Genomic DNA, 22,249 nt, shown 5'->3' with positions numbered 1-22,249 from the left:
GATCTGTGTATATGTATGTTATTATGTGGTAAATTGAAAAAGCTGACTCTTCTGGTTTGTCCTTCAGTTTGCCATCCCACTATAGCAACATTTTGCTGTTTCCCAGAATCCAGCAAAAGGAGATTTCTAAAAGCTGACACAGATCAGTATATTATCAGGATGAAACAAATGAAAAAAGTAAACACGTATTTTGGTAGAGTAGTAAACCACATTTTGGACAATACTTTCCGTACTGAGACATGCTGTTAGGTCCGTGCTTACAAAGGTTTGCACTTTCAGAAAAGGCCTCTGACCTGACTTGCTATGTATAAGAATAAGAGTCTGTTTGCTTTGTTGTACTTTAGCGTCTCCTATAACAGCAGCCTAGGTATGAAAAGCTCAAGTATGTTGCACCATTTTTGATGTGGCTATCTGTACAAGTAACTTGCTTTTTGAGGTAGCAAACATAGTCCCATGAATAGAGTTATTCAATATTTTTTAAACTAACAGCACTTCTTGAAGGCAAAAGCTTTGCTAAAGAGTATTTCGCTGATTTTGGTATAATTTTAAAGAGAACATTTCTGTTTTAAGCTTGTGTAATACAGCAATAATATAGTTGATTATAGTGCCTTTGGAAAACTGTATTTATCAATCTCTCTTCCTTGGATTTTTTTTTTTTTTTTTTTAATGTAGATCGGAAGGATGCAGAGGGTTGGGAAACTGTCCAGCGTGGAAGGCCTGTTCGATCTCGGTCCACAGCTTTGGCAACAAAAACTCCTGTAACTGCAGAATCAATAAAGTATAAAGGTGATAGTGACAAAGAAAATACAGTTTTGCCACCATCAGAGAATAAGCTTAGCAGTTCGTGCAATGGCAGCGATGCATCCAAAAGCACAGAACTTCTACAGGAAGGCCTTGTGTGTCAACCTGAACGTGCCCGTACTGAGAGGACTCAGGTTAGTGTAATTTTGAACAGTTTTTTAACATTAAAAAAAATCTTGAAACTTTTTTTTTTAAAGAAGATTTTCTAATGGCAATATTCTCAAGGACTTTTGTTCACTAGCAAGACATATATTTTACAGTGCTTTGAACAAGTTTCACATGTTTATGAAAAAAGTGAGCACTAGAGATACCTCATGCATAGAAAATTTCAGGTGGAAAAATCCAACTTCTGCAAAGTTATGAGCAACTGAAAATAGCTATATGTGGAGTTATTTGTACCATTCAGTAAGACTGCAATTTTTTTTGTTAAAATATTTTTCACTCTCACTTTAAAAATCAGTATGTTGCATGTGGTTAATTTTGCAGATGTCTCTTATTAGTTCACAGCACACGCATTAGAAGACAACGGGAGCAGTGGAACCCTGTTGCAAGAAAGTTCCTTACAAACACTTTCTGAGATGCCTCCGGTTCTCACAAGTATTGACTGTACTTCAAAAAGTCTACAGCTTGAAGCTTCCTCCCTGATCTCTGATAATATAGACCAGCATCAAACAGAAAAAAATAAAACTGAAAATGAAATGGATCCCTCAGATATTTCAAATGTGAGTTCTGCCAGATTGGTAAGAAATCTTACAAAATGTCTGAATAAATCATAACTATAAACTGTAGTGTTATCCTTCAATGTTGCACAGTGTTTATCACTAGCCAATTATAGAAATTGTAGAAAAGTCTGTAGAGTATTTTCTATAGGAAACAGTTTGTTGTATTTTTCAGGCACTTTTTACTACAGAATTTAATTTCAGTAAAGTTTCTGAATTAGATTGGAAGTATGTCGTTACGTTATTTGGAATAGAAGGATCTGTACTCTTGATTTCTTTTTTACATACGTGACTATAATGGCCATAATTTTTCACTACTTTTCACTAAATCATTTAAGTTAGGCTCAAATGAAATTTTTGTTTCAGTTTTACTAATTATTCAAACTGGAAACATATGGGATATCAAAATTCCTCTGGAAACAAATGTAAGAGCTCTCCTTACCTTTTAAGACTAACTGAACTGCTCTTAAGTCTTCCTATACAACTGGCAATTACAAAGACTGCCATTCTGAAATAACAAATATCAAGTCAGTATTCTGTTTTTAATGCAGCTTCCTATAAAGAATGTCCATGTTCTGTAGGAGTCTGCAGATTTAAAGTATGTCAGGATTCTTTTGAGCAGAGAATTGCAGTAATGCCATGTAAAATTCAGGTAGTGTTTTCAGTGTTGTTTTCAGAAACTAGATTAAAATTCTGATTTGGAGAAGTTTTTCCTGTGAATCACTTTCCCTTTAACATCTTTAACAGAATGGACAACTGCTAGGTAATTTGCAAGTCAAGTATCTGCTTTCCTTTAGAAAAAGTTGATTTGTAGCATCTCATCTGCTAACATTGTTTCAGGTTCTCAATTAATAATTCGGAATGCTCACGGTTTAGTGGAACTTGTGTCTCTTGAAAGCATTTTACTACTCCAGATTAGACTGCTTTGAACACTGATTTATTCTTTGAACGCCATTTATGTCTTAGCATGTTCAGTTTTGTAGCTGAAGTGGAAATGAACCAGTTAATACCAGACATTTGAATAGGGGAAGCTTTGTTAACAAGAGATATGTCTGTACTTCAGTTGGTAAGTGCAGTCGGGATGATGTTTGTGCTCTACTCTCTTGTCATCCCTGTTGAAAGACAATTGTAGCCTGAGGTTCAATAATACTACAGTAAAGTTTTCTGCAGATCCATTTTCATTTGTTAAATAATACTTTGGAGCTTGATTCTTTTTCTGGAGATGCAGCAGGGCTTGCAGTTCATGCTTCAGATCATTCTTTGCTTAGTCCACAAAACTAGCAAAGTGTTTGAAAGATACTAACTAGAGAAGAAATGCCCTTATTGCTTTTAATGAGATTGTCCATGTAATATGTTTTGGGGTAATGTAAAGGATAATTAGTTCATTAGGCATTTCATTTAGCCATTAAATTAGTTAATATTTTTAACATTTTTAGTACTTTTTGTATTTTGGTTATGTTTCAGCAGTAAGGAAATACAAGTGATCAGAAGTTGACCATAATGTAGTTCAATTCATATCACTGTATGAAAACCACTTTTCTGTCCAGTTCTGATTTGTTTGTTTGTTTTTTTGTTTTGTTTCTCAGTCTATGGCAGAAGTCCTTGCTAAGAAAGAAGAGTTAGCAGATCGCCTGGAAAAGGCAAATGAAGAAGCCATTGCTAGTGCTATTGCAGAAGAGGAACAGTTAACTAGAGAGATTGAAGCAGAGGAGAACAATGATATTAATATAGAGACTGACAATGATAGTGACTTCTCTGTGAGTGTTGGATTTATTTTAAAGTACCAGGCTCTGAGCTATCATGATGTCAGCAGAATATTAATACAGAATTTGTTCCTGTTTGTTCTTTTGGGCATTAATGCAATGCATGTGTGTTACATGCAAATGTAGTAAATACTATCACATAATACCTGTAACATACTATCTAAGGTGTATTTAAGCATACTAAGCTTCTATTCTTTCATTACTATCGTGCAATTAATTATCTAGATTAACTGGCAAGAAATAGAAGCATTTTATTTGGAAAGAACCTATGTAAGTTACAGCAATGATAGCAATTGCAGGAGGAAATCTGTAAATTTCCTCTTGCAATTGTAAAATCAGCAATATATTCTATTAACTCTGTGAGAGCAAATTGTGCTGCCTTGGATGGTTCTGTTTTGTCCTTTTCAAGAACACATTTAACTTACTGGGCACAAGCTCAATTCTGCCACCTTTACTCATTTTGAATAACACTTCCTGAGTAGAGCCTCTGAACTAGTGGACTGGCTTTGAAGAAAGTGTGCAGCTGCTCGCAGTAGCACAGTGCTGCTGAGTGGTACAGAGTACTTGGATGCTGCAGCCCTTGTGCTCCTGCCTCCTTCTATGAGAGACTGGGAGAGCTGGCACCTGTTCTCACTGCTGCCTCAGAGGATCCATACTCAGTGAAGCTATAGTTTCCATTGGTGGTGTTAGAAACAGCAGAAGCAGCATGCATGCCTTTGGCTAATTCATTTTGGAAACGCTACTAAATGCGACTGAATTGCCACTGTTTAATGTGTGTGTTCACTTGCAAATCAAGGTTTATGTTCTTACTATCTGGATTATATTCAATTTCAGGCTAGCATGGGCAATGGAAGCATAACATTCTGTGGTATATCTATGGACTGGAATGATGTCCTGGCAGATTATGAAGGTAAACTTCCATTTGTTAACATATTTAACTTGAAACACCAGTGAAATTTAGAAAAATGCCATTTTTTTCCTCACACTTACTTAGGAATTTGGAATTCCTAACATCTAAGTATCAAAAATAACATCACTTGGAATGATATTTGCTAAGGAAAGATGGACTTATGTGTTTGCTGTACCTGTATGTATTTTTGATCTTTAGCTGTCTTCTCCCTCAGAATTTTAAAATTTGTTATCTAGGTTTTATCTTAACATTTGGATAAAAGCTTAATAAAATCATTAAGCATTGGAAAAATAATAGGGATTAGAGATGCTTCAGTCTCAGTTTGCTCTTGCTTAGATTCCAGAGAATCCTATTGAAAGAGAACTTTAAAAGCAAGTAGGCGTTATTAGCTGCGTTTCTCTCAGAACAGTGCGTTTAAATGATCAGACTCTGTTTTCTTTCTGTAAAGCCCGTGAGTCATGGCGCCAGAATAATTCTTGGGGAGACAGAGTGGAGGAAGAGCCTGCACGCCCACCTGGCCATGGAATACACATGCATGAGAAGCTCTCGTCACCATCACGCAAAAGGTCTGAGGGCTGTTACCTGTCTTGATTAACCAGTGAAAACCAACCAAGCAACTAAACTCATAGTTGCATGAGACTGCTCATAAATCCACTTTCTTTTAAGTCTGCAGGTGGAAGGTGTTACAGTGATCAGTACAGGTGCTAAGTTCATGCTATGTAGTTCAGTAAATAAAGATTTTAAGACTAAAAGAACAATATTTACCTTTGGGGAAAACAATTACAGTCCAGTGGCCTATTTGTTTTTCCTTATTGAAAGTGGCATAGAACTGTGTGCAATATTGTCAGTTAATGTCTCACTAGCTTGTTCTGCTCTGTTTGTGTTAAAAGAACAATAGCGGAATCCAAAAAGAAACATGAAGAGAAACAAATGAAAGCCCAGCAGCTGAGAGAAAAGTTACGAGAAGAAAAAACACTGAAGCTTCAGAAGTTAATAGAGAGGGTAAGCATTCTGTATAAGAAGGATCCAGATTTGCTTCCTTTCAGAAGAGCTGCACCACCCCAAATGCTCTAGCAATGTGAGGAGTTAAACTAACAGTGAAATGAAGCTTGCCTCTGGATCTGTGTTCACATGGTTTTTGTAGATGACTCATGCATCAGAGGAATGACCTGGATTTGTAGGAATCTAGGATAACGATAGCAACAAAGTAAAAAGACCTCATTCTAGGTTAATTCCCTTGTTGTAATGTGGGCTACAGAGACGTTTCAGAAGATGTGGATGCTCTGCCAAAGTTTACAGTCTAATGGGAAAAAGTGTACCAAGTAATCAGCTTAATGAAAGGCATATACATTATTCTTGCATTTTTCAGTTTATTTGTATTAATTAATGGATTGGGGGACGTAACAGCCATCCAGTAACTACAAGGTGGTTATCAAGAAAACAGAGCTAGGCTCTTCATAATGGCATATGGCAGTAGGATGAGAGGGTCAATAGGCAAAAATTGAAATGAGAGGTTCCAACTAGGTGTATGAAGAAACCTTTTCATGATGAGGAGAGTTCAACACTGGAACAGGTTGCCTGGAGAGGTTGTATGATCTTCATATTTGGAGGTTTTCAAGACCCAGCTGGATAAAGTGCTAAGCAACCACATCTGATCTCACAGTTGAACCTGCTTTGAGCAGAAGGTTGAATTAGGACCCCGAGGTCCTTTCTGACCTCAGTTATTTGATGATCTTACTCTGTTTGCCTGTTTTACATTTGGAGGATCAGAATGCATTGAAGGCAACATTATAAAGGATATGTAAGAGGGAATGAAGAGTCGCTCAGGTGGCTGGAGACAGAAAGAACAAGGGGAAAAAAGGTCAAAGGATCCAGGAGAGGTGATGTAAAATTGCAAGTGGAGGAATAGAGATGGGAAGAAATTATTTTTGAGCAAGCAGCTGGTGATGGAAAGAAAATGTCTGTAGTTTGAAATGTAAAAATATATATATATTTAAATAAATAAATAAAATCAATAATCCTATAAAACCTAATGGTGTCTCCTTATCATCTATGAATGGTTTTAAGCTGTTATGCTATTATCCAGGAAAGTTCTGATGCATTTGCTCATAATCCATGTGTGTGAGAAGATGAGGAAAGAGGAAAAATCCAGTCAGATGGATCTGGATCCAGTTTTATGGGCAGTTTTTTTTTTTTTTTTTTAGTCATTCCATGTAAAACAGCACTTTTTTAAAACAAATCCTATTGCAAATGTTGCAATCCCGTGCAAATATTGGTTGGTTTTTGAGAATAACATGAGTGAAAAGTGTCTAGTATTTTGTTTCATCTTTGTTGTATTAAAGCAGAAGCTTTTTATCATTATGTACTGTCTTTAAATACATTAGATCTAAAATACTCTTGATACCTTTAAAAACAGTATTATTTTGAATCATGAACGTTTGTGAGATTGATGACAACATATTCTGCTGCCTTGGATTCAGAAATTCCAGGGATACAGGATTCTGCTGCAAAAGCAAAAATATATTATGTATCTCCACATAAATGCTGAAACTCACCAAATTAAAGCAGTTAACAAATCAATGTACTTTGGGCCAAACTTATCTCAGTGCCGGATTTTTGTAGGGTATCATAAAGTTTTATTACTCTTAAATCTAAAAAAAAAAAAAAAAAAAAAAAAAAATCAAGCCCTAACTTCAGTTACTGTGTCACTAATATATTCATGAATTATACGTAGGAGAAAGATGTGCGGAAATGGAAAGAAGAATTATTAGATCAAAGACGCAGAATGATGGAGGAAAAATTACTCCATGCAGAATTTAAACGTGAAGTGCAACTACAAGCAATTGTGAAGAAAGCACAAGAGGAAGAAGCTAAGGTAAGTTACTTCCTTTTAAAGGAAAGTATTCAATGATCTTGTTTGGGTGTGTTCTGTACCTCAAGAGTGTTCATGAGTAGGCTGAGAAGGATGATACAAGTTGGACATAAACGCAGTGTTGACTGTGAAGCAGATAAACTCGAACCTCTTAAAGGGAGAATTTTTCCTCTAAAATGAATTTAAAATTAATGAGCTGTTGTTAGACAGCATGGTGTGCATGATTGGAAGAAAAGATGAGTTGGAATAAAGACCTGATAGTATTGTTGCTGCTCCTGTTCCACCCAGAGCTTGTGGCAGCAGCTTCAGTGGTAGCTAGTGTCCCTAGAAGGGGCAGCAGATCTGTTTATAAATTCTCTGTATTCCAGCACATAAAATGTAAGGTGAGGAGAGCTCATTGCACTTCTTCCTGTGTTAAATATCCATTCTGGATATTGATCCAGAGTTGCGTGTCATTGAACATGTATTCTGTTCATGTTGTTCTGATGCTGTGGTTTGTACCATTAATATCGCTAAACAATTAGAAATAAATGCAAACCTACAGTTAATACACAACACTTAGAATAAGTGTTTTGTTAGTGTTTTTCTGATTTTAATACCTAGTTTCATAAGATGAGCACTGAGGTGAGTGCTTTTTGGTTTGATTTACTCATATTCTTTTGGTAAACATAAATATTTTATTTTAAAGGATTGTTTTTTCCATGTAAAGATACATACATCCTCTTAAAAACTGAAGTGTTGCATTATATAATGACGGTGTATCCCAGCTGTGTGATTGCATCTCTTCATCCTGATTAACATAAGCACGACAAAATTGGTCTGGCATTTTTACTTAGTCGCTGTTTCTGTCTCTTAGATTAAAATGTTTTCTAGATTACCTAATTCAGTCTAACGTACTTACCTTCATTATTATTTCATTACACCAGTGTGACTTCTATAATCATTTTTAACTAAATCACACTAACCATAATTCCCAGCTAAGCAGATGTTTGAAGTATTATGTATGTTTAAATGTGTAAGATCTGCTGTCTCTTGAGGTTCTTCTGTTCTGGAAGTAAAGGTTTAATTGGGTGAGAAGGCTTTACAGAAATACGAGCCCATGAGTAGCAGAGCTGAAAGAGCAGGATGATGCTGCCCAATTGTTTTTCTGAATTCCCACTGCTTACCTAGGTACTGAACCATGAAATCCATTCTTTAAATTCATTCCAGTCAGTAAACAAAGTGACAAAAATACCCTCACACCATTTCTGTGATCAGCTGTTATTTGTCCATTGATCTGTCTACATGTTTATTTTTTGAATTCAGACAAACAGAGCATACTCTTTGAGTACAACAAAATTTCTATTTCAATCATTGGTTTCTGGCATGGGTTTGTAGCTAGTATATTTTTGTGATTTTTTCCTCAGTGACCTTTATTCTAAAATCAGCATAAAGTTAAGTAAGAGTTTGCTTTTTCAGCTATATATAAATTTCTGAAGCATTTGCATTTTAAAGCCTAAAGCAAGCAAGAATTGTGTTCAGCATTCTTGCTGAGAGGAGAAAACATTTATTACTTTAATGAATCTAAGTCGTTGAAAATGATATTTTTTGATATTTTTATATACACATTAAAGTACTTTAGCCTTTTCATTCATACACACACACACGCACATATATATATTTAATTCCTGCATACTGTATTGTCCTTCTATGGGTGAATGAAATTATGTACGTTTGTGAAATAGGCCATGCTGATATGAAATACTAGGCCATTTCAGCTTGTTAGTTTTTCCTTATTCACAGTATGCAAACTCCCACTTTTTTATTCAATGGATACTCATAATTTTTAAAATTAGAAAGACCTTTTAGATCCTGTAACCACTTACGCATTTTTCTCTTAAGGGTTTTATCCAGTCAGGTCTTGGCATTCCAAGTTTCCTGAGCTGGAGAGAGACTAAATAAAGTCTTGTTGCTGGGAAGACTGGGAAGATTTTCCTATTATTCACCAAAATTTTCTGTTTTCTGATATTACTCAATTTCTCTTTTTTATATATATATATATTTCACAGAGTTTCCTGCTTAGAGGAAAGAAAGGGTGGGGAGGAGAGAGACAAAACCCTGTGCTCAACTTGGTAGTTCTCAAAAAGGTTTTGCTGGGATGCCTCATCAGATAAATTATCAAATATCAGAGAATGTTATAGTTATTAATGATAAAACTTCTGTACTATTTGGTGGAAATTAGAAACTGGAATTTAATTTTCCATGGTGAAAGTAAAATAAAACTTACACCTTTATATACTAAGGTCAAAGTAATTTTTTTGGTCACCTGTGCTGCAGAGCAGAGCATAGGCAGCCATTCAGTACATTGCGTTTTCTCACAGAAGGAGAATCAATGTAAACAGGGGAATGTTTCATCCTTTTTTAGTGGAAATATGTCATTATCAGTTGTACTTGCTAACTTGCAGGGAGGGGACAGAATTTGAGCACATCAGTCTTTGGGACAAAAGACAACATAAATGAAAAAATGTGTCATCCTGTTTTATTAAAATATTTCCCTCATGCGGTGAGTTGCCAGTCTTAATGTATTATATTTTGTAGTAGTCCTGGGGTAGACGCAGGTCGGAGTTGCACAGGTTAAGTAACTTGCCTAAGGCCATCAAACACGTATTTGCTGAGAAAGATGGAGAGCCCGCATTTTTCACGTTGTAATGCTCAGAGGAAACCACTGAGGACCTTACCATCAGCTGATACGAGAACCTTGTACAACCTTATGTAAAGATGCAGGATTTTGAATAGCTGTATCAATATGTCTGAAAAATGCTTTTAACTGACATGCATTTTATTGTTCTCTGCAAGTGGATGATGAAGGGTGGCAGGGTATAAACTGTTTACACATGTTCAGTTAATATCTGTAAGTACTTCCTTGAATCCAGCTCATGTGCATAAAGATTGGTGTCCATATTGTAAGCACATTATAGTAGTTGTATCCTAGTCTAAATGAGGTTATATTTTATTTTTAAATGATTAAACCTATGAACAGTAACTTAAGTATTTAAATGTTAATAGTTCCTTTATGTTCAATGAGATTGATCATATGACTACCATACCTAATCATTTTTTGTTTACAATTTTTATAATATATTGGAAAGCATAAAATAGATGTATATAAAATGATTCTTATTCTCTCATGTAAATACTTACCTGGACTAATAGATACTACTGTACTGAGATTACAAGAATTTTAAAGAAATAGTGACATGTAAAAGGGAATAATATATTATCTGCCTCTTCCTGTCCCTGAAAGCTTCAGAAGTGTGCAGTAACAACAAAACTTTTGTCAGCTCCTCAGATTTTTACACTTTCTGATTAATTTCAGGTAAATGAAATTGCATTTATAAACACCTTAGAAGCTCAGAACAAACGTCATGATGTATTGAATAAACTAAAAGAGTATGAACAACGCTTAAATGAATTACAAGAAGAGCGTCAACGAAGGCAAGAAGAAAAGCAAGCACGTGATGAAGCTGTACAGGTATAACTTATCTCTAGTTGAAAGGGAATAGTGAAATACATATATTAAGTATATATAATTAATATATATTTTGGCTCTGTAGTCTTTATTAGTTTCTGTCTTATCTCCTTTACGCAACTTTAGAAGAAATTACTCTGAAGTATGCCTCATCTATAATGTTTCAGCCACCAGAGGGAGAGAGCTCAGATGCTATACATGCTGAGTAGATGATTCATGCTTGTCTTAAGCTTTTAGAAAAAATAATATCTCTTATTCTAAGCAAATCATTGTGTTTTAGTAACACTTAAAACGTTGAGAAGAAATAGAAAAACTATGCCTTATCACATGCCTACTGTCATATTTATCACACTTTTTACAGGGTCATTGAAAACCAATGTTCAGGAACCAGTGTTCCTGAAATATATTTTTTTTTTAACTGTACCCTTCCAATACTAGGTTTCCTGAACCTCATGTATGCACTTTTTGGCATTGATCTGTATGTTAGTATCTGAAGTGTAAGTTTTCTTCTCATGTGAATGCCTTCTCTCTATGTATACATGCCTCAACTATAGTTCACCTGTGAAAATCTAACCAGCTTCCTTCAGTGCTTAATACTGATTGTTAGCAGCTGATTCTTTCTCCCTGTTGAAAAGTGCAGCACCTTTCTGGCTTCAGCTGCTCAGAGGCCATTGTTGAGATGGCACTCCAAAAGTGCTAGCTAAAACTTTTCTTGAGAGAATCCATCACTAAAAATTTTTAAATTTCCGAAGATTATTATTTTTTTTTTGGTGTGTCATGTTCTCAGTGAAATGCACTCTTCCATACTACATATGAAATGAACTGACCTCAGTGATCCTGGTTATCCGTTATAATTGGCCATCCTCCCTTATTCCAGAATGCAGCCTTCTTGGAGTCCCTTTCTGGGATTTTAGCTGCTTTTAATTCTTTCTTGTCTCTGCCACTTTTTTAGTCCTTTCCCACGTTACCTAGTCACTAGGACCTTTTGTAGGTGAGCTAGCTCTAACCCTGCATGCAAGCTTTCAGTGCTAAATCCCATTTACTGCAGCACATTTCTGTCCAAGGATCAAGCTGATGGCTTCCTGCTATGTTTTTTTCATGCACAGTAGCTGCCCCTGCTGTCCCTTCTATAAAACAATGCATACTCCTCTCGGAGAGGTCTAGTGCTGCGCTGTGGTGGAGCTGGACCCTCTCCCATTGTAACAGCTTTTTAGCAGTTAATATAAATACAAACAAACCCTTCTTTCCACTTCCATGAATTGAGATGAGTAACAACAGTGTTCTGGCCTGTAAATTATACAGAATTTAACTTTATGCAAAAAAAACCCTCAAACTTTGGAAAAACACAAATAGCTTCCACTAGCTTTACTGTAGCAGTGCTGGATTTCACTAGGTATGGAACTGTATCTTTTAGAATCACAAGTGATCTAAAAACCTTGTATCATTTGAGTATCTCTGAAAATTGACATGCTTCTGTTACGTACCTGGGCAACATCTTTGTAAACTTCTAGCGCATCTTAGACCCATTCAGTAAACTCTGCTTGTTCCTAATGCCAGATTCCACATGCTCATCTTTATACCTTTCCTTCCATCAACCATATTTTAACTTTTACTTAGAAGATCACAGATTTTTTTTCAGATTTCATAGAGTATCATAGAATTGGTAAGGTTGGAAGGGACCTCTGGAGATCATCTAGTCCAACCCTCAAATGTGGCCTGTACAGGGATCGAACCCATGACCTTGGCATTATTAGCACCACGCTCTAACCAACTGAGCTAAATTTGACATTTAATAGTGCTGGTACCTAATTCAAAATGTGCCAGTCGTACTGGTCTGTTTTCAAAAACCATTGTAAAGATCTTTGCAAGGAATGTCCAGTACAACCAGTGCTGGTTTTACAATATACTGGGTATATTTCATAGAGCTGTTTGCATTCTTGTCCATTTAATTGTACAATTGCAATAAAACATGCTTTATCTTTTTTTATTTTATTAAGAAGGAAATCAGTGTATTTATACAATGCTGTTATTGAAACTTTATGCAAAAAAGAATGCAATTACTGTGAAAGCCACCGTTCTAATTACCTTTGAAGACAGTATGGTTAACATCATAGTCATAACATAAAATGCTAGTCATGGAAAAAAATATTCAATGTTGTTTTTGTAACTCTTCATTTTCTGACTAAAATAAAGTTATAAGATTACTGTTTTCCACTTTTAAGATATGGAAATTTTTGTAAATCCAGTATTTAAAAACCTTATCTAACCATTTAAAAATGTTCATAATTCCGGCGAGTTTTGATTTGTGCTAATGAAACCTTGCACTGTCTCCTGATAGGAAAATAATTTGTTAGTGTTGTGATATGTACTCACAAACGTGGAGGTTGTAGCGGGGAATATATTTTAAAAAGATATTTATTTAATCTATTATTCAAAGCAGACTAGTTTTTCAGTATGTTAAGGATTTCAGGAACATGTTAAAAATTTAGTGCTGCACTGACTGCTCAACTAGACCAAATAATCACATTTTCATATAGTAAAACTCACAAACTTAATGTATCTATTCATTCATGTCTTACCTGATCTCTAAATACCTATAATTTCAAAGATGGTTTACTTTTATGTTTGTTGCAGTTATGGTTATAGCCAGTGTATCAGAGAGATTTGTAATACAATGTGTAGTTTCTCAATTATAGTCAGAATCAAGTGAAAACTGAGTAGTGAGAAAGAAATTCTATACTCAGTGATAGAACAAAAATACACAGTCAAAACTCCTGTTGTACAAGACCAGCGTTCAGACAATTTTAGAATCATGATTAAAATATTAATATTCTGTGAGAGTATGTGTTATTTCCACATCACCTTTATCCTCTAGGATGTTTAAAATGTTTTAAAATATTCTCATTAATAGATTAATTTAATGTAGTTTTTTTAATGGATAAATTTTTCAAGATGAGCAAAATACATGCCTGATTAATGTGTAGCTTTAGTTCATGCAACAATATTTTTAATCTATTTTCAGACTTGTGAGAACACTCTATTTTCTTATTATTTCTTTATCTAATAGAAGTGTGTTCTTACACTAGCATGAAAATAAGGTAAAATTCTCTAAGGAAATGTTTTAAAATATAGCTTCCATTTTTTAATTCTTTTTTTTTCCTAAAGCAAAAGTTAGAAATTATTTTTCTTTGACTAGGAGCGTAAGAGAGCACTGGAAGCAGAACGGCAAGCCCGAGTTGAAGAGCTGCTGATGAAAAGGAAAGAACAAGAAGCACGGATTGAGCAGCAGAGGCAAGAGAAAGAGAAAGCACGGGAAGATGCAGCGCGAGAAAGGGCCAGGTAGAGCTTTGTTTTGTTGCTTCCCCCCTCCTACACTGTTATCCTTTCAGGCAAACTGCCACTTCTCTATAAAATAGAAAGACAACAGAGACTTCTTAAGACTTCAAACTTAGTATTTAAAAGAGCAATATTAATAAATATTCCTGATAAATGATTTGAAAGAAGAAATCAGAATTCTGTAATAGATTTTTGTATTCCTTAGATACATGCACAGTATAACATGCGAGGGTGTATTTTGTTATATATTATTAGAATTACTTCATTTTAGTTTTATTGCTCACAAGACCTTTTAATAATTTACCTTTTTCGTATTTTAGCTTAGGTTTTCAAAGGAAGCAAGATTAATGTTCCCATGTTCCCTGTTACCTCTACTCCCCAGTAACTTTTGGACTCATTGACATCAATTTGAGCTCACCTTTTGGTAGGCACCAGAGGCTACGTCTGTGAAGCACAAAACCGGGAAATCAGGCTTCATTAATTTTGCTGCCTATGAGCTGCTTGTTTTATGTTTTCACCCATAATCACAAGTCCGTAAAGGGGTTTTCATGTGGGCTCTTCTTTCTCTTTCTGTTGAGTCAGATATGAGGTGCAGAGAGGATGATTTATGATTTGGGTTTAGGGAGTGGTATTGTGCTCTACGAGAAAGGTTTACTGACTCAGGAAAACCACTTTCTATTTACTGCTTAATTTGCCAAATTCTATTCCTGTTCACCTCCCACTATGGCCTCTCTCCCTAAAGTTCCACGACCACAAGCGTTCCATAAAACCTAAATGCAATTTACATTTTTCCGATGAGAAGAAATATTCTGGATAAAATCACTAATGGTTTTTAAACGTTTTGATTGTCACAGCTTATTTTCTTCAAAGTTATCGTGAAAAGGTGGGGGGGGTGAGGGGGTGTGTTCTTTCCCTTGCAAATTAAAATATTTTGAAATGTATTGATCACTTCTGTTATATTCTAAAAACATGACTAATTCTAGTTTGGTATATTAAAGACATTCAACTCCCAATTAAATGTTAAAATCTAATGAATTCTGGGCAGGATCTGTGGCCTTTCTTAGAACTTCTTGTACTTTACCTGAATTGTTTTGAGTTGCATTCATAATGAAACAGAATGCATGGGAGGGGATCCTTCAGTATGTTATCCTCAGACACTTGAGGACTAATGTGGGGAAGAATTTTGGTTATGTCCTTTAGGAAGATAGACACTTGCATGCATCTTCTGCATCTTTCTGAAATCATATACCTGTTCCCTTCCTCTGTCAGTTGTCTGCTGTGTAGCTCTTTAGGGACTGGAATATCTGTGTTTTATCTGAGGAAATCAAGGTAGCTTTCTGGAAAGCTGGGAAATTGCTAAATAAAGCTGACTTAAAATTTTGCTCAGACTGAAAGCCTTGGCATAGGTTTAGTTACTTAAATACCAAATAAGGTTGTTCCTGGCAAGTCTGGTCACTTAGGTACTGCATTCTCTGCCTTGTGTTTCTCTCTCCTGGGCAGTGGTGTTTTATCATCAACACATCAAATAATTAATTCGAGATCTAATAAAAATTCAAGATCCTTTCCAGAAGATTAACTATTCCTAAGATTAGAAATATACGTTAGCAAAACTGGGAAAAAAAATATTTAAAATTTGGGCTTTTGCCTGACCTAATGCTGAATGCTTTGTTTCTACTGATAACTTTTATCAACAGATGTTCTGATGCCGTAAAATCTGGTTATATTGTTTCTTGTTTTACTGCAGAAAAGTGATATTCTGCATTTCTTTCAAGCCTAATGAGGTTTTCATATCATTGCTTTTTCTTTACTGAAAACATCCAGGTATCTTTGGCTTTTAAAAATAGCGAAGAAACTTGAAGGGTGATGTTCGTAGCAATTCATACCATTGAGTTATGGAAAGTTGAATTTGAGTACACTATTCTTGCTTCCTAGTGGTAGTTGGAGCATAGAAATAATTGTACATCCTTTCTGAAGCCAGAAGTCCTGCAATATGGCTGGAGGTGGGGCAGGCTTGACTGGGAAAAAAAGACACAAACTAGTTGCTACTGGCAAATGATGATTTTTTTACTGTATCTAAAGAAAAGAAAGAAAAAATTTGTTTCTGGCTTTTTGAGTCTCCGCTCTCAAAGGTGTAGTAAAATTAAAATAGAAGTCTTACTTGTTCAGATAAGATATGATCTCTATCCCCTTGACTTCTCCCCCAAAGGTCTTTTGTGACTAGAATTTCTTTTAAGGCTCAAACACTTAATTGTGTTCCCTAAAACTGTTCATTCAGTTTTAAATCCACTACTTTTCTAGCATTATGGTATATGCTGAACAGGTAACTTCATCTGCCTTCTGTTAGTACTATATTTCACCAGGTTTCCTCTATATTTGCCATTATTGTACACAATTGCTTTGTATTCGATACTACAGTACCCTGCTTGCAATTATTTTATATTTGCTAGATGCTAATCATATGAGAGAGTTGTGGGGCTTTTTTTATTGTTGTTGTTTGGTTGTTTTCTTTAATTGTGACAAAGAATAGGAAGGGATGTGCGTATGATGCCTTGCAGCCCGGGGCCTCGGTCGTGTTAGAATGGCCTTCGGGAGTCATTGCAGCTCTGAGCTTCCTTTAACATGGTGGAGTAGAAGCAGGACTCGGTGTCCTGGTTCGGAAGGTAAGGGGAGATAAGGTGGGCAGGACGCTACTGTCCTGTCCCTTCCGTCTTGGACTCTGGCGTGTTGTGGTGAAACCTCAGTGGAATCGTTTGGGTTTTTTTTTTTCCCTGCTGCTAAGACTTGACTCTTATCCTGAAGATTTAATACTTGTTGGAATGAGTCATTTTTGGAATATCTGCTTAAAGTTTCTTCAGTATATGCTTTACCACGTGCATCTGGTGGTGATTAAAGCCTCTGTATGAAAGGAATACTGTATTTAAAATTGACTTTAAGAGACTCTCTGCCCTTATAGTACATTAGCTTGATTCCAGTAAGGTTTTAGATGCAATTTCTGAGTGCTTTATATTCCAAAGAGTTGGAATCCATAATATGAAAAATCTTATTCTTGTCAATAGGAATCGTAAAGCTGTATAATGTAACCTATTCATATAAAAGACTGTTAGAAGGGCCTGTGTAGGAATACTGATGATGCCCTATATTTAAGATAACAGAAACTTTAGAATTTTCTTTCAAATTGAAAATGTTAATCCAAAATATTCTGTGATACTAATTTTTCATAATTTGTGTGATTAAACAAATACTAAAAAATATACGCTGCAGGAAGTATCTAAAATAAGTTTTGGTTTTGGATCTTGTGTTAGGTATGTTTTGTTTCAGTTCATGGTGTGAGTCAGGAGCTCTTTAAAACAAGAACGAAACTTTTAGAGAAGACTGGGATTCAGGCTTTCTTTATATACCTCCGGGGAGATGATACATACAGTACATAATACTTCTCATCCATCATCTCCTCCACCCCTCTGCTCCCCGCTGGTGGTTGGAAGACTTCACTTACGTTTTCTGAAAGAACAATTGTGCTTAGTGTTCACTGTTAGACTTGTTCCCTCCTCGCTCTGCTTTCCTCTCTGTTTCTACATTATCTATAGCTTTTTGTTTAAAAAAGTTACTTTCTCTGAGCTTTCTACTTTCACTGAAATGAAATAATTTTATGAAGATTTTCAATTTTAAAAAGCGAACAAAACCAAACATAGCAAACAACCCTTGTTGCTGAAAAGCAGTGTATAGGGGCACACGTGCTTGCTCTCGCGCTCTCACTCACTCTCTCATATATGTATGTATACCCCTTGTGTGTGTGTGTGTACACATATATATATGTGTGTCTATGTGTATGTATGTGTGTATATATATGTATATGTATGTATATATGTGTATATGTACACACACGCGTGCAAATCTTCTCCACTCATTTTTTGTCTTGGGGATCTTTCTCCTTTGGCAGCTCTCTTCTCCTTTTAGATTTCTAATGGCCTTTCTACGTCTGCCTCTTATTTTGGATAAGTTATTCAAAAAACTTACTTTCAAGAGACAGTATTTTTAAAAGCATACAGATTTTCTCAGGTGTTGGATTCAAGTTGAAAGTATTTCACTTATTTCTGTAAGATAACTTTTTTGCCGTTCAAGTTGTTACCATTAGTACTATTCCCTAGTAACGTTCTCTTTGCTATCCTTTCTAGTTTTGTCATTCAAACTACTTTAATTTTAGAATGCCTTTTAAAGAGATGGCATATAGCTTCAAGTGCCTTCTGCACTGCTCAGTTTACCCAAAGCTTTCATGACCTCTTTTGGCCTTTGTCAGAGCTGCAAGGCTTCCAGAAGTGTTTCTCTCCAATCCCAATTCTCTTTTCCTACAAACAGCAGGAGTAGCCCACTTACTTTCTATTTAAGGTTTAAGAACTCCCTTGGCTTACAGATGTTCTTGGTGAAATTGTTACCAACTAGTTATTTTTCTACTTGATACCATTTTTTCTTAGAAAAAAAAAGGATGCTTGTAGCTGTTGTAACAGCTCAAGTTATCTCTTTTTCTTTTTTCTCAGATAGGAAAATAGATCTTGATCTCTTCAATAGAGTGATACTTAGGAGATTCACTCTGGATCTTTCATTAATCTTGTATGAATGCTAGAATGCTTATGGTGATGGCATCATATTCATCCTTATTTTGCAGCATCATGTAGACTACCATGGCTCACAGTTGGACTGAAGTGTGATCAGGGATCTGGTACAAAAGTTCAAGTGTTTGATTTTATTAAATCATCAAAATTATAACTTCTGTATTCTCTATTAACTAAGCTGGTTTCTGTTGTCTTTCTTTTCTACTGAACCAACTTCATCTTCATTTTTGGGGATGCTTGTTCTCCATTTCAAACAAATTTGTCAATATACTGTACACTTCATGTTATTACAGATTTTCCCTATATTTATTATTTTTTGATTAGAGATCGAGAAGAGAGATTGGCAGCTCTTACTGCAGCTCAACAGGAAGCCATGGAAGAACTACAGAAGAAGATTCAACTGAAGGTATAAAAGGAAACTTCAGATGAAAAATATATTAATAACATACAATTTCTGCAGAATTGTTTTCTGTATGTATATTTTAGTTAGCAAAGATGTTACTATGCAGTAAAATGTGTCCTGAATTTTGTAACTATACATGAAGTTTTTGTTCAGACTTCTATTAAAAAGAGGACCTTGCCATGTAACATGCACTGTGTAATTTGGAAATAACAGGACTGAGCCCTATGGAAATATATTTATTTCAAAGCTTGGAGCATGAGAACAAATAAATGTGTACTTTCCAAAAAAAGTCAATAATTTTGAAATAAATCATGAGGAAAATCAGTATGTAAAAACTCTCATACAGCTGGTGAAAACAATTCAAAAACAGTCACAGTCATTAGTAATGGTACTGGCATTGATGCCATTAACAATGTGTCAGGCTGTTTGCTTTTGTACCATGTAGGACTCCAGTGATTTCAATAAATAGGCATAAGGATTCAGCCTCTTGCAATTCGGTTGCTGAATTGACATACCAGTGGAGAACCAGAAACAAAAGTCTTGGAAGTTTTGAAGAGAGATCCATTATTTGTCAAAAAATAGAAAGACTGCTAAAACGCTAAGTTTTGCTTTCGGGGTTTTGAGATGGAAGTACATTGTAAAGTTTCAATTACTATTGATTTTAAAAAATTCTAGTGTGGCCTCTGTATTTGCATAAATAGTCTTTCAGTTTAATTATTTGCTCTGATCCCATTCTAAAGAAGCACAGCTGCGTTTACTTGTGCTGTGAAGTGGAATTTTATCATTCAATTCAAGATTTATACCTCAGCCTCTCGATTTTAAATAATAGTTAATTTATTCCATTCTCATGAGAATTAGGTATGAAAACCTTTTGAAAGAGTTTTGTAAACTGTGCCAGCTATTGCAGATAAATAACAAGTAATTTATTTCACTTGTGCTTTATTATTTCATATCTAGCAGTGAATGCAGCACATGTTACATACTTGTGGAATTGAAAGTTGGATTTGCATTCTCTGCTGCAATGTTTCATTAAGAACAAAACTGAAGAACTGAAATTTTACACGTAGCACATGGATCTATAAAAGGATTTACAAATCTTATCCTTCTAAATAAAAATAGCGGTGACTGATTTTAAATTTTAGCATGATGTTAAAACGTATATAAGTGTGGTGATTTTTAATGCCTTCCAGAATTAGAAAATAATTTCAATTTAACATAAGTTCATCCAGAACTGTACAATATTTGGTAATTCTCAGTATTTCGTTGGATAATTTAATTCTGTTTTCTGTGATTTAATGGTTTTTTTTGCGTTTATTACTTTGCATTCAGCATGATGAAAGTATTCGAAGGCACATGGAGCAAATTGAACAAAGAAAAGAGAAGGCAGCTGAATTAAGTAGCGGAAGACATGCTAATACTGATTATGCACCAAAACTTACACCATATGAACGAAAAAAACAGTGCTCATTATGCAGTGTCATGGTAAGTTGGATAGAGGGAATACTATCAAAACTGTGAGGCCAACTTAAGCCTTAAAATCGCAAACTCTGCTTTGGTTACAGGTGAGAGCACTGTATATCTGTTGTGTCCCTGCTCTGCCTTGTGAAGTGTACCTTGTTTTGGGGGCATGTTTGTTTGAGTTGTTCCAATTAACTGCCAAGTTAATTCATAGTTTCGGCCATAATCAGAGAGCCAGTAGGAGTCAAAAAGGAATTAAATTGTTAAGATTTAATAGGAGAGGAACAAAGACCAAAAACAGACAGTATAATTTTCAAAATGAGATGAGAAGCTAATTCTTTTACTGCTGTCTAGCAAATCAGTATATGATTTACACTCAGGTCCTGCATAAAAGATATGAATGTAAATTAGGTTGAGGGATAAAGTTCTACAGTTGAGCTCTGAAATTCTAAAGGTCTGTTCTATTGGCAATCCATCTGGAATTCCTCATGGTTACGTGAAATGGCATCAGTTTCTTTTTTTTTTCTTTTTTTAAAAAACAGAGTTATTTAATTAATTCATGTAATTCTTCTAAAACAGATTGTATAATTAAATCTGTTACAATATATCAGTTAAGGCATGAATGAAATAAAACACAGTAGATCCATGGTCTAGTCATCAAAGAGATTGCAAAGCCGAAGACATGTTTTTAAATATGCACCCTCATCTCTTAAAATGTAAAACTCCATAATGAAGAACTATATATGTATATTTTTACCAGAAAATCTTGCCTAATTTCTAGGGGGTAGACATGGAGCTGTTTCAGGACCAAGTTTGATAGAGACCCATCCTTGAATCTCATTGCTCCTTATTGGACTGTACTTTTGATTCGTATATTGGCTAAACAAAATCATTGTGTTTAGTTTTTGTTAGGTCTGGTCTATATTCTGCAATACAACATTTGTATTGCATCTTTTGTCAAAACAAAATCTGTAGATTGATACATAGGCGCTTATGCCTGGCTTTGAATAAGAATTAATTGCATGGAGGAAGACTAGACAATTTTGGTTCTTAATCAGTAAAATGAGTATGAAAATAGTGTGCTGAAATTAAAAAAAAAAAAAAAAAAAAAAGATGTTAAAATTGTTTCAATATCATAGTTATGAGATGTTACTTCTGTTGCATACCAAATTCTGAACATACTCCTAGAAAACAGCATGTATTAAAATACTGTTGTTTATAGATGCTTTTATTATTAAGCAAAAATTACTCATAATTAACTGTTTTTACAGATTTCCTCAGAAGTATACCTTTTTAGCCACATTAAAGGGAAAAAACACCAACAAGCTGTGAGAGAAAACAGCAGTATTCAAGGACGAGAGCTTTCAGATGAAGAAGTGGTACGTTCCATAGCAATTTTACTGTATTACTTGCCTCTAGTTTTAAATGCCATCCAGCTGAGAATGCTAGGACCATCTTGAAAATTCTCACAAAGGGATTAAACAAGAATATTTTTGTTAGCAGAGGAAGAGTAATGCCTTAGACTGCCAGTGAAAATGAGTGAAAGAAAGTGAATTCAAATACTTCATGTGATTGCCATTTGAAATATATTGCGTATAGAAATGTGACTAATTGTTTTCCAGTAAGTCAAAGGTGTTTTTTCATCTCACTGTATATCTTTTCATCATGAAAGTCTCATGTTGAAGATCTCTGTGTTCTGCTTTACTTTTCTTGCTCCTTTTGTATAGTGCTGCAAATCTTGAGTCAGGTGAGACTGACGCTTCATTCTGAAGGGTCTGTGCTTTGTGATTCTTTTGTGTTATGGTCCGTGAATGGTCTTTTTATTTTCATTACTTTTATACCATTTCAAATAGTAAATAGTCTTCACTGCTT

At 35.1% G+C, this 22,249-nt stretch overlaps 1 protein-coding gene across 4 annotated transcripts in view; it reads left to right on the top strand.

Moving 5' to 3' along the window:
• SCAPER (S-phase cyclin A associated protein in the ER) overlaps positions 1 to 22,249 on the top strand; it is a 170,357-nt gene that overhangs the window by 36,111 nt on the left and 111,997 nt on the right. For all 4 annotated transcript variants that reach the window (XM_062584007.1, XM_062584005.1, XM_062584006.1 and 1 more), the window contains exons 9-20: positions 673 to 935; positions 1,302 to 1,523; positions 3,107 to 3,277; positions 4,118 to 4,193; positions 4,642 to 4,759; positions 5,084 to 5,195; positions 6,928 to 7,068; positions 10,421 to 10,576; positions 13,770 to 13,912; positions 18,841 to 18,922; positions 20,249 to 20,401; positions 21,649 to 21,756. In XM_062584007.1, coding sequence (XP_062439991.1) covers positions 673 to 935; positions 1,302 to 1,523; positions 3,107 to 3,277; positions 4,118 to 4,193; positions 4,642 to 4,759; positions 5,084 to 5,195; positions 6,928 to 7,068; positions 10,421 to 10,576; positions 13,770 to 13,912; positions 18,841 to 18,922; positions 20,249 to 20,401; positions 21,649 to 21,756 — 1,745 coding nt within the window. The remainder of the gene's footprint in view (positions 1 to 672; positions 936 to 1,301; positions 1,524 to 3,106; positions 3,278 to 4,117; positions 4,194 to 4,641; positions 4,760 to 5,083; positions 5,196 to 6,927; positions 7,069 to 10,420; positions 10,577 to 13,769; positions 13,913 to 18,840; positions 18,923 to 20,248; positions 20,402 to 21,648; positions 21,757 to 22,249) is intronic.

Source organism: Rhea pennata, chromosome 10 (assembly GCF_028389875.1).
Source record: "Rhea pennata isolate bPtePen1 chromosome 10, bPtePen1.pri, whole genome shotgun sequence".
NCBI lineage: Eukaryota > Metazoa > Chordata > Aves > Rheiformes > Rheidae > Rhea > Rhea pennata.
This window is presented reverse-complemented; position numbering and strand designations above follow the sequence as displayed.